The sequence below is a fragment of the Pholis gunnellus genome (assembly GCF_910591455.1).
Source record: "Pholis gunnellus genome assembly, chromosome: 7".
In the NCBI taxonomy this organism is placed as follows: domain Eukaryota; kingdom Metazoa; phylum Chordata; class Actinopteri; order Perciformes; family Pholidae; genus Pholis; species Pholis gunnellus.
The window spans coordinates 13,755,054-13,767,659 of record NC_136533.1 but is presented as its reverse complement, the minus strand read 5'-3'; the positions used below and the strand labels follow the sequence as shown (position 1 = coordinate 13,767,659).

At 42.6% G+C, this 12,606-nt stretch overlaps 1 protein-coding gene across 1 annotated transcript; it reads left to right on the top strand.

The window, feature by feature from the left end:
• Positions 1-1,642: 1,642 nt before the first annotated feature.
• LOC306698140 (glycine cleavage system H protein, mitochondrial-like) lies at positions 1,643-4,558 on the top strand. The gene is made up of 5 exons (XM_079162322.1): positions 1,643-1,822; positions 2,035-2,120; positions 2,227-2,290; positions 3,084-3,215; positions 3,988-4,558. Exons 1-5 carry the CDS (start codon positions 1,672-1,674, stop codon positions 4,083-4,085), a joined length of 531 nt encoding a protein of 176 aa, XP_079018448.1. The 5' UTR covers positions 1,643-1,671; the 3' UTR covers positions 4,086-4,558.
• Positions 4,559-12,606: the final 8,048 nt, after the last annotated feature.

Below are 12,606 nucleotides of genomic sequence, written 5' to 3'. Positions count from 1 at the left end.
TGTTTTTATAAACAATGGAGCCATAGATGTGCAGACAGATATTTGAAGTCAATGAATCTGAATAAAAGTGGCCGTTGACTGCAAAACAATGTGTGGGTCTCCAAGGGATGATAGTTATTATTCTGATGGGAAGAAGCAGATTTATGACAACATAACCCTGTGTTCTTCCTCGGAATCTTCTTTCAAATAAACATAATTTTAACACACATGTTAATTTTTCTTTTTCTTTATTTGGTGTGCTTCTGGAGTCTGTGGATTTGTTATCTAATAGCTGTCTTTCTTTTCTAAGTGGAACGTGATCCAAAAGTATCAGCAAAGCGGTACGCCTATCAAACAGCTTATTGCTGTGATATTTAGACTGAAGATGTTGGTTTTGCTCACAGACTGCAACAGTCAAATGTCGAGATGAATAGTATTTGGAACAACAACAGGGTTGGTCGTTGGGAAGCAAAGTAGGGCAGGCATTGTGTGGTGTGGGGACTTCGGTGCACATAACACGTTGTGGGGGAATGAGAAAACTGATGACAATGGTCAGGTAATAGGAGATTTGTTAGATGAGAGGAATTCAATGGTTGTAGTCAAAGAAGATAAGATGTCAATACATGAAAGGAGTCTGTGTTCGATCTTACATTGGTTTCAAATAGCATTCCTCCAATATGTGACTAGAAAATAAACCAATAAGGAGCCGTAGGTAGTGACAATAGTCTTATGTAAAATAAACATTCATCCAGTTAAAAAGGGCACTTACCAAAGATGAAATATGCTTTATTGTATTAAAACATAAATGCAAAGGGATTTAATTATTTACAAGTACTGTATAATAATAAAAAATAGTAGCTGGGGCATTCTTTGATGTGGAAAAAATGTATAATATGTTATGGAAGGAGAGGCTTCTGATTAAATTACACTTAATGAGAACAGGAGGAAAAGTTTTTAATTGGGACTTTTTCAATAAGTGAACTATCCAGGTAAAAGTAACTGAAATATCCAATCCGTATGAGGTAGAAAATGGGACACCTCAGAGGAGTGACATAAGTCTATTCTTAATTAGGATATATTATATATTTTTTGATTATCAATAGATATGAGAAGATCATAATTTGCAGATGGCGGTGCTTTCTTGAAAAGGAGGAGACATTAGGGTCATATAGTAAATAAATTGTCAAGAAGAAATGAAGTTGAAATGTGAGGGGGAGACATGGGGATATTAGTTGTCAATAGAAATAAGATGAGCAATGTTCTTATTAGCGAAAGTAATTTGATATTGTGTGGAAAGAATTTAGAGACAGTTTTGACATTTTGGCTCTTAGGAGTATAGTTTGACTCCAGATTATAATGGGGAAAGTTAGAGTAGTAATACATTCATGAGTGAAACAGAAAGGAATGGGACTTCTTTGTAAACACTGTGATGCCGTGTACCATGATTAAACAGCAAACTGGAGTGTGTTGGCAGAGGACAAGATGTTTGGGTCAGCTTCTTTACGAGAGCAGTCAGGAGGATGAGGAAACAATATGACAAACCGGACACTGTAGGAGTTAACTAACTCCACAAGGTGCCTGCAATGCAAACGTTGCGCGCGCCAGCTGCTGATTAACCTCAAAGAAGAAGAAGCTCGGCGGCGTGCAGATCCACGAAGAAGAATTCAACGCTCTCATCAGTACGCGACAAAGATGGCCGCCTGTGGGCTATTCCGCTCCCTGTCTTCCAACTTTTTCACAGTTTTGCCTTTACTTACCCGCTCGGCAACACTTTCACCGCTGCGGCTGGCATCTCAACCTTACTTTGGAAGAACACTAGCCACTTCTTGTCGATCAGCAGCAGGTATTCCCCCCCGTGGGCGTGTTTTATTGTAGCATGTTAGCTAACATTTTCGGTTGCTAGAGGGTAACATTAGCTAGAGAAAAGGACACGTGAGCTGACGACGCTGCTTCATGTCTGTCTGTGTTTAGTCTGGTTGTCATGCATTACAAAATACTCCACACTCGTCCAGTGGGAGGCTCGTTGTGGTCTGAGTCTGTTGTGTTATCTTGCAGCACTTAAATTCACAGACAAGCACGAATGGATCCGAGTAGGAGACGACGGAGCTGTCGGGACTGTCGGGATCAGCAAGTTTGCGCAAGTAAGTTATATCGTGCGTGTACCCAAACAGACACGCCCACGCACACACGTGTAGGTTACTAAATACTTTTGCTACAGTCTTTGACCTTGCTTTCTGTCGCTTGCAGGAGGCTCTGGGAGATGTAGTTTACTGTGGACTACCAGAGGTGGGAACACAGCTGGCTCAGCAAGGTATGAAGTTGAGGGCAGTGTGGCTCAGGTTAACAGTACACACATGTAAAACACAGATGTTAAATACACGTGTAAAATACTGTTATGAAGGAATAAAACCTGATGTCATGCATCTTAGTTAATGGCGTGGATGAGAACGTTCAAACTGTGCACACTTTGTAATTGGTAGACTTTTTACATTTTTTGATTAACTGAGTATTGTTTTAAAGTTTGAATGTTGCTAAAGTATATCTTTTTTTCTCTAAAGGTATCTGACTAGTGGGCTAAACAATCAATGATTCCTCTATGTTGTTGATCAACATGCTAATGATTGATTATCTTATTTTGTGAGTGTCACCACAGGCTTTACTTGATAGATGACAGTAAGATCGCTACGCTTGCGTTCAATGCAAAGACTTTAAACTAAATTATCTGCGTTTGTTTAAGAGAATCTGTCGGTAAAATTTCCAATATTTTTAGCGTGCATTTTTTCCAACACACCATGCCTTTCAAAGCAAATATATCTAAATCATGATTTAGCATTTTATAGAGAGAGATGCATCATTTTTTCCTCAGATGCTGTTGTGTTGAGAAGCAATTGTTTGGCTACTTTCCATCCATAATTAAAAAAATAAATGCTTTTGGTAGTAACATGAATGTAGTTTGTTTGGAATACGCATGAATTGTCACCATTCCACAAAACACCTTAGTTAATGTGAACATAGCAGCAATATTTGCCTTTTGCTTTCTGTGCCATTGTGAAAGGACATAACTTGTATATAAATGCATTTGTTTCTAACCTCTACTGTCACAGATGAGTTTGGAGCTCTGGAAAGTGTGAAGGCTGCCAGTGAGCTTTATTCCCCTTTGACTGGGGAAGTTGTAGAGGTTAATGCACTCCTGGCAGACAATCCCGGTCTGGTGAACAAATCTTGCTACGAAGACGGTAAGCGCATCCATACCAACACGTAGTCGAGTCTATGTAGTATACTCTAGCCTCTAGTTAGGGCTTAAACAAGAGCAAGTGTGATGTTTGTCACTCTGGAGTCCTACGGTCATTTGTGTGATTTTTAATTGACACCAGTCTTTGTTTACCTTTATAAAAAATATGACTGCAGATTGGTGTACACCGTGTTAAATATATTTGTTCAGTGTTAAGAGTCGATACACTGGGGAGAAGTTTATGCGATAAGGAAAGGCTCTCTAACTTTCTTATTGTTTGGACAGTAGATGGCGGTAACGCAACATAACATAGAAGGCAGCCACTGTGGATGAAGGAGATGAAGCCTGTTTTGAAATTGATATCTCGTACCTTGTTCAATCTGTTGTTTTGTTTTTAAAATTAACCTTTTAATAGCACATTTTATCTTTCAAGCGTGAACCATCTTTACTCTTGACGTCATGTTTTAGCCCATTCTCTAGTACTTAAATTACTGCTCCACTTAGAGACTTGCAGCTCGGTTGATATAGTTATCCATCACACAGAACATGTCACAACTGCTTTTCTGTGCATTGAAAATGTAAGTTTGTTCAAACATTCTTCACTGTGTTGGATTGCCTAATTCAATCTCCATACTGTAATGAGCAAAAGAAGTCTTTGATTGGAACTGACGTTGGCAGAGATGTATAAAAACATTTGACTTGTGCTGAATGGGCTTGAGTACGCTAAAAGAGTCGTAAAGTCCCAGCATAACCTGATTTGAACCTATTCAACATAGGTTGGCTGATGAAGATGACCATTGGCAACCCTGCAGAGCTCGATACTCTAATGGATGAAGCAGCCTATGAGAGATACATCCGCTCCATTGAGGACTAACCTAACACCTCTACACTAATAAGTGCTACGTGCCCCTTCTCCTTTTCAAACACTACTGGCAGGAAGATCCACAAGTTGTGCCTGTGTCAGCTACAACGCTATGCTTAGCATCCACCAGTAGAGCTCCAGAGCTCCAGAAGGTTGACCTGCCAGTGTTGTAAAGCTGTGAATATTAAGAATCCTTTATCTACTGTTAAAGACTGACTTTAGTGGACCTGTGAATCTGCACTGACTAAACATCTTGTGTTGAGTTTTTGCAGTCTCAGATCCCCAAACAAAAGCGACTGAGACTCGGTCAATAGAGCAGTTTCCATACATTTCATTCAAAGGAAAACTTGAGTCTCTGTTGTAGGACATTGTCAGACTTTAAAAAGCACTTTGGTCTTCATGGTATCAATAATAATGTTGGTCTGCTCTGCATGTATGACGGATAAATTGTAGACATTGGACCTTAAAATTAGAAAATAAACATTTCCTGCGACTTTGTGTTTTCTGTCATTTTTATTAAATCCCAAAGTCTAGACTTCATATTAGAAAAGTGGGCAGTTAAAAAAATACTGCTTGTAATGTCACTCATGTGACTACACAAGATCTTTGACATTACACAGGTATTGAACAGGTAATATGCTTGACACTTTCAGAGCATTGCATCATATGAATTATATTAGTATATTTAATCATTTGCATCACTCAAAAGTAAGTAACCCCCCCCCCCCCCACACACACATTATATCCACACCTACATATTTCCAACAACAAGTCCTCCCCCAAATATACAGCTCTATATCTATCTATCTATATATATATATATATATATATATATGGTAGCACCTGAACCAAAATTCAAAACATAAGCTGTCACCTCAAAGTTAACTTATTTATTTTGATATAAACACTGACAAGTAAATATAAATTGTCTTGATGTGTTTTAGATGAGATTGTAAACACAAATAGACCTATTTAAAAAAAAAAGACATGCTGAGATGATGCCAAATGCCTTTTTTCCTCACTTACGACTCAATGGCGTAATGTATATTTGTAAAATGTTTTGAATGAACATTCTGTATTCCTCTTTGTCTCAGTTGTCTCAACACATTTTCCTCACTCTATCCAAAGTCTAGAGTCCAGTGTAGAGTTTATTTCCTCATCTTTGCACTTGAAGACTATTGTTCTGTAACATTTTGTATTTGTGCATTTTATAGCTAGCAACTGTCTGGTCACTTAGAACCTGTAAACTTTCCATCTGGACCTCTGGATCACCTGACTGAGGAGACCGCCCCACCGGGTACCACAGAAAACCTCTCCTTGGCTGTTGGAGTTCGTCTGGCTCCGCCCCGAGGAGCAGGAGGCTGAGGGAGTCCCTCGATTCTGCGATGATCGCTCTCCAGCCTCTCCTTTCTCTGAACTCCCTCGTACAACACACTGGCAGTGAAGTCTCTCTCATTAAGGAATGCAATGGTCTCATCCCTCTTGCGGCTCACGTATCCTTTTAGAACGGCATTGTAGGGGTTTGAGGCTGCATCTGCATCTGGATCTTCCTGCTGGTGTTTGAATTCCATGCGGGTGATGACGGGCAACAGGAACTGCTTCCCTTCTGTTACCACACCGCCATCCCTGTGCGATACGCCCAGAGCCTGAGAGACGAGGCGTGGGGGCAGAGGCACCATGTCGCAGCCTGAACGCTTGTCCACGTACTGTCCAAACTCTTTTCGCACCAGAGCGACATCCTGCAGGGAATGACTCCTCCGCTCCTCCAAGTCTGTAACTATTCGCTCAGCATATGTCTGGCCAAAGACCACACCTAAGCAGTGAGGATAGCAGGGAAAGGAGATTTACATGTTACGGTGTGGAACTGTAGGTAGCGCGCTTCAAAACCAACATTTATTGAGACTGTGCATGATCGTTTCCTCACCTGCACGTCGAAGCATGGACCCGGGACATTTCCAGGGTTTGTGAATAAGCTCATCGGGCAGATCTGCAAGTTCAGGACACCATTTCCTAACATAGCTGCCGCAGGGGTCACAGGTCATTGCTGCATCGACGGGGTGCATGACAAAGTTCCAGTGATCCAGACCACACATGCCTCCATTCTGCCACATCATAGCATCTATGGCAACATCAGCATCCACTAAGGTGTCCTAAACACATGTAAATGTTGGACACAGTCAGTACTTATTATACTATGTGTTGCGGCTTTGTGATATCAATGCGAGTGCATTTTGTGCCTTTTTAGACATGGCACGTCTCACCTGGAACCAGCGATAACCTTCTTGCCAGGGCAGATAGAGATATGCGATCAGAAAAGACGCCACCACATGCCTCATGTAGTTGTTCATCCAGCCCGTCAGCCACAGCTGCCTCATGGCTGCGTCCACCAGAGGGTAGCCTGTTCGCCCTCGCTGCCAGGCCTTCAGGTGGCCCCGATCACTGCTCCATCGCAGAGCCTGCAAATACCAGTGGATGAATAATGCTTTGTCATAAAAACAGTTCTTCATTATGTGATATAGGCTCTTTAGTAATGATGAAGAAAGTGAAGGGTAGTTCAACGTAACATATTTCTTTCTTTGCATTTATGAGTAACTCTTTCAGTACATCTTGATGTATCATCAACATGTTCGTAGCCAATTTCTACCTTGTATGGAGGTCTGAGGGATTCCCATGGGAGGTCAGGAAACAATGCCAGCTGCCAGTACGCCAGATCTCTCCACGCCAGTTTGCGTTGGAACTTTGGGGGTCGACAGCGTGCCCCTTTGGCGTCCCACAACAGCCAGCGTGGGCTGAGCTGACCAAAGTGAAGGTAGGGAGACAGACAGCTGGTATTTGGGGCATCTGCCCTGCCGGACTCTTTTTCGTATCTATACACACCTTGGATAGATGGAAGAATCATATGATACTGTAAGATCAATGTCACACTTATTAACATTCCTCCAAACATAGATATGTTTACAAAGTGCACACAAGGTGTCTCACCATCATTCAGAAAGGCCTCTAGCCGGGCACATGCTCCTTCCTCGCTGAAATCCCAAGATTTACGGATGTTAGCTGCCCAGTCAATCTGAATGCCAAAATGAACAAAGAAATATGTTGAGGACTTCATGATCTAACCTAATCTTCTTTTCTGCGGTATTGTCCAATATTTCTGCTTTATTGGATAGTGATAACTTGAAGAGTGACAGGAAAGGCAGGGGATGAAATGCAGCCATGCACCCATTCATGACCTAATCGCTCTGCTGTGGTTACTTACCGTTGTGCCATCCTTCCTGCGGGGCATGCGTGCCAGGCCTAGCGTGCCCAAAGAGACACCCTGAGGCCAGTGGGCAGGTGTGGGGAGAGATGCAGGAGGGTCCAGGGGGGCCCCTAACGCAGACCCTGGGTTCTGTCTACAGCAGTTCATGAAGTGAGACACTGAACCTATTCCTAAATCAAGAGAAGAAAAAAAACAGTTCCGCACCAAATTAACTTCTTTCCAATAGCAATATTTAAGCAAACACCAAATTCATTTTGTTGTGACTAACCTCTGAGTCCAACACCCTCCGTGCTGACAGAGTAAGGGTCTCTGAGACAGTACGAGTGGAACATCCTGCAATCAACACCATCTTTCTGAAGGGCCGACACCACCGCATCATCCCTCTCCTTCAGCCAAGGCTCATAGACGGCGTTAGCCACGACGGTCCTCGCCCCGGTCTCCTTTACAAGCTCCTTAAGGGTACGCAAAGAAGATCCACTTGCCTCGAAAAAGACAAGATGGCTGCCAATGCTCTCCAGAGATGAAGAGAAACAAGACAAAGCTTGATGAAGCCAGTATTTACCTGTTGAGAAAGAAAAGGTGTAATTGGACAACGGTCAGGAGACTAAGCTTTAGTTCTATATGTGAAGTTATATGGCGAGCGCAGCCACCACAAAGAGCAGTGATGCATTGTGCTTTGACAAAGATTGCCAATAATCACTATTTTCTCTGTGAACTTACAAGCTCCCCCCATAGCCACTGTGATCCCAGGTCCCTCCTCCTCCTCAGGGCTCCAGATGAAGACAGGGATGACAGGTGACCCAACCTCCAATGAGCCAGTGAGAGCAGGGTTGTCCCAAAGTCGCAGGTCCCTCCTGAACCACAGCAGAACCGGTGGCAGAGCTGACGGAGAACAGGGCAAACCTACAACCTGCTGGCCAGCACCTTTACGCCTCTGTCGCCTGTTCTTTTTGGGTTTTGGTTTCCCTGATGGATTCAAATCACCCTCGTCCATCAATTTGTCACTTTCTTCAACCGTGTCTTGCTTGGAAATTGAGCCAAACTTGTTCCGACTTGTTCCTGGTGTCTCCTTTTCATATTTGTCAACATGGGTGCTTTTCTGAAGCTCTGTTTCTTGGTTTGTCTGTGGTGGGTTCGCCTTGAACCAGGGTCCAGTTTGTGGTAAGTTGTTGTTTTTTGTCCTGACAACTACATCTGCTAGCTTCGTGTGTCTGCTTCCCTGTGGCTGAGACACAGATGTCAGTTGATTCGGTCTGTCTCCAGGTTGCTGAGGTCGGGACTCGTGGCTGGGGGTCGACAGCTGCTGATCTTTCATTTCCAGTAGAGAGAGTGCCAGTGCAAGTTCCAGTTCATCATCTTCACTCTACAATTGAATTACGACAATCCATTATTATATTTATTGATAAAACAACTGCATATAGTCATCGGGGTGGAAATGGCAAAGTGTATGTATAATATTTGAAACATGAAAATAGTAAAAAGCATAACAAGAGCAAGAAAGCAAGTTGTTGTAGTTATAACCTGTGTACCGTATACGATCAAACACCAGGGTTGGTGTTTTGCAAAAACTATGCAATTTCTCTTCTATTTGTTTGTTGCTTTCAGGAGCAAGGCACGAAATGTCACTAAACGCTGTACTATGTATGATTGTGGAAGTGACAAATAACCAAGTTTTGATTTAGACTTTACTATAGACTATCAAGGTTGCTGTCAACAGTGTCAACTTGAAGTCCTACGTACTCCTCACACTGAGGTGTTTTCTATTATTTAAGCTGACTAGACGACTTCTCAGGATTGTGTGGGTGTGCACAGACATCTTTGCCATTAGGGTTAACACTTATCATGAACAAACTAATATCTATTAATTGATTTGTTTGCTTTTATGACAACTAATTATTATCAGAACTCTGATGAGCAGCAGTATAACCTAGTCAAACACCTGGGTGTGCAGTTGATAGTGACTAATTATTGGGATTTTCTTTTTTAAAGACATTGTAAGCACACTTCTTGGTTGTAAGCTCACGTTGCTATTGGGGAGGAGCTGCTCCCACCGCAGGCGCTAAGCGGACACACGCTAACTTTAACGCTCCCTACCATCACTAAAGAGTCGGCTATTTATATCGTTGACATGCATTCTTATCTTAAAACGCTAACATTACAACCCGATACGTTACTTATATTCGTATATCCTTATCAAACACTGACCTTAGAGAAGTATTCCCTGTAGATGGAGGTGAGGGTCGCGTGCAGGGGTCCGTTGGCCGTGGACAGAGGCTGGATGAGGGACAGGAACTGTGAGCGGGTCTCCTGGTGCCCCAGAGCGGACACACACGTCGCAAAGAATCCCTCTGGATCCTCTCGACCCACCAGCACTTCCCTTAACGTCTTCCTCACTAACACGTTGCTATCAGCTGCTGAAGGAGGCATCTTCAAACGTAAGGTAACGGTCAACTGTAGCAATGAAATGCTTTCAAACTTCTGTGAATAATCATCTACTGCATAGTTTAAACACACATGTATCACACAATGCGCCCTACGTCCCGAAACCTACTCTTCAGTACCGGTTATCAAACAGCTGATGCAGAGTTACACAAGCCATGTGTTCGTGTTTTGTAACCTGCAAAGTTAAAGGTTTGTAATGGATTAATCTCACCTGTAGGGGGTGTACCAGTCTAAAAAATAAAGAGTTATGGGGGGAAGATAGTGAAACCCATGGGTGCCTGTTTTTATCACAGCATCAGAGGAACGTTTGGGATTCCCTTGTTTATATTTCTTTAATTTGATATTAGGGTAGAGAGGGTTAAATATATAATAAATGCTCCGTGAATTTCTGTTTTTGTCAGAGGTTTCTGTCTCTTCCTCCCTGTTTCATCTACAGTAATGATTACACTGACATGGTAATCTACCGTCAACTCACATGTGCCATGACAAGGGCCCACACAAGCTAAATCCAATCAAATAAAGATCTTTTGGTGATTTTTATTGATGTGAAAATGAAGCGGGGGTCATCTCCCTTAATCATTCTATATTTTTTGCATAGCCTTCATCTTGACAGGAATGTGGTCCTTTTCAAGTTCACCCTGTGATGTGAGACTGATAAACAAAGCCAGGAGACAGTGTACCCAAGCAGTGAATTTTTAATCATGGTCCATATTCAAGCTGTAGAGGAGTTGCTAAGTAATTGATTTCTTTAATGATACCATGCATAAGCTTGTGAATGTACGCAGCAGGGAACAATAATATACAACATTTTTGGACCAAACACTAAAATGCTTTGTATAGTTGATAAGCTCCAGCTATACTGAAATTAATCAAAGCTGTAAATCCAAAATATGACTTGGGGTTTCATGTACAAGCCAAGGACATGCAGTCTCCATTATTCAAGCTTTTATCTAAGAAGAAGTCGGTGTATGAAGGAAGATGTGTTGAGAGCTATGGTATGTGGTGAGAGCAAGACAGAAAGAGAGGGAGAGAGAGAATCAATAGTGTTTAGACAGAGAAGTGGAGTCTAAGTGTGTGATCAATAGAGAGCAGAGAGGAGAGATTAGCTGCTTTTCTCTCTCAAACTAACACTGACAAATTGGTGAATTGGTGTATCGGCCCTTGGGCTAAACGGATTGACCTGCTGTTTCCATGTTCTACCGTGTACTGTCAATAAAGATCTGTGTTCATTGTGGCTCTCAATGACGAGAGTGAATGAAGCACCGGAATAGTGAAAGGAAGGAAGGGAAATGGAGAAGTCTGAAGGGAGAAAAGCAAAGTACAGCTCAGATGCCCAAATGGCCTCGATTCTCACAAAATGTCCTCACCTTTGTCTCATTAACACATATGTGCACTCACATGTGCATCGTCTGCACTGTTATAAAACCATAATAACGTCTCCAGGAAAATTAATGGAAAGACAGATTAAAAACTAAGTGAGGAGGAACGGGCCACTGGTGTAGCTATTTGCAACTCATAAATCATTCTGACACACCCACGCGCATAGACGCATGCATAGACACACACACACACACACACACACACACACACACACGTACTGTAATTAACCACAGGCTATTTACTCTCTCCTGCTGTAAATTAGACATGCAGACACAGTTATTACATTAGGGGGATCTGCCATGCAGAATACTAACAGGAGGAGGAGGGGACACTGGTACACACAACAAACCGCTCATACAAACATAAACACACACATACACGTACACAAGAGGGTATGGAAGAATCATAGACTGACGGGAGTGAAAATGAAGCTGCAGCACAGAGAATAGGGGCCCCCAGCTCTTTGTTCCCTGCTGCATTTCATTATCTGAAACGCCAGCCAACACACACGACACACACACACACACACACACACAACGCACCTCCCCCTTCCCTAAAGCTGTCTGCCTCCACTCCATGCACACAGCACAAAAAGAGGAAAATAGAGATACTGCGTCAGTGCCATTCACTGGCATCTGAACTCAGTCATGACAACCATGCCTGCACGGTCATCCTGAGCGGATCAGCCTGTCCAGAAGCTGCTCTCAGTTGAACACTTCCATTCAACCTGCGCTGGCAAAAAAGCACATCCCCATACATTCTATTTTAAGCAGAACAATAGGAGATAAGGACTTGATTAAAGCAAGTATTGATACCCTGTCGTCGGTAGCTTGTCTCCATTAAGTTCATTTGAAGTTTTTTTTTCTTTCCCTGGCAGTCCACTTCCTTCTGTGTGTGTGTGTGTCCTCTGGTTCCCCCTACCTCCCTCACCCCTCTCTGTCCCTTGGTTTTCCCACGGTGATCGATAGCTCATTACAATCATTGACTGCGGCTCATCAGCACCTGTTAAGGTCTGGAGAGACAGAGAGAAGGCGCATGAGCATCTGACAGTGTTTGTTATGCGATGCAAGCCTATTGATAACTTTGACATTTGAATACTTATTTTCTGAAATCATCGTTGCGGGTGTCTAGTTTGTCGCCGCTTTATGGTCCGTGCTCTTGGAGAACATCTTATTATGCAACTCACGTGGGTACCATGGTTTGTTGCTATGGTGATTGCCAAGGGAGCCAGAGTATTATAGGTGTTTATCCTAGACAGGAGCAAGGCTACTCACCGTCTATCAGGGCGAGCTTGAATTTACCACACAGTTTGGACCACACATTAAGATCAACGCAGTCACAAAGGGACAAAGACAAAATACAGCATAAAACACAGTCTAGAGTCGACGTGATTTAGTGGATAGAATGTTCAGTATTCATATTCCTGGAAGAAAGACCTTGTTCAAACACTCA

Excerpts from the sequence above, each read along its gene's own strand:
- LOC306698140 (XM_079162322.1), top strand. The coding sequence starts at position 1,672 with ATGGCCGCCTGTGGGCTATTCCGCTCCCTGTCTTCCAACTTTTTCACA. Across the intron at positions 2,121-2,226 it reads GGATCAGCAAGTTTGCGCAA|GAGGCTCTGGGAGATGTAGT; the intron begins GTAAGTTATATC and ends TGTCGCTTGCAG. Across the intron at positions 3,216-3,987 it reads CAAATCTTGCTACGAAGACG|GTTGGCTGATGAAGATGACC; the intron begins GTAAGCGCATCC and ends TATTCAACATAG.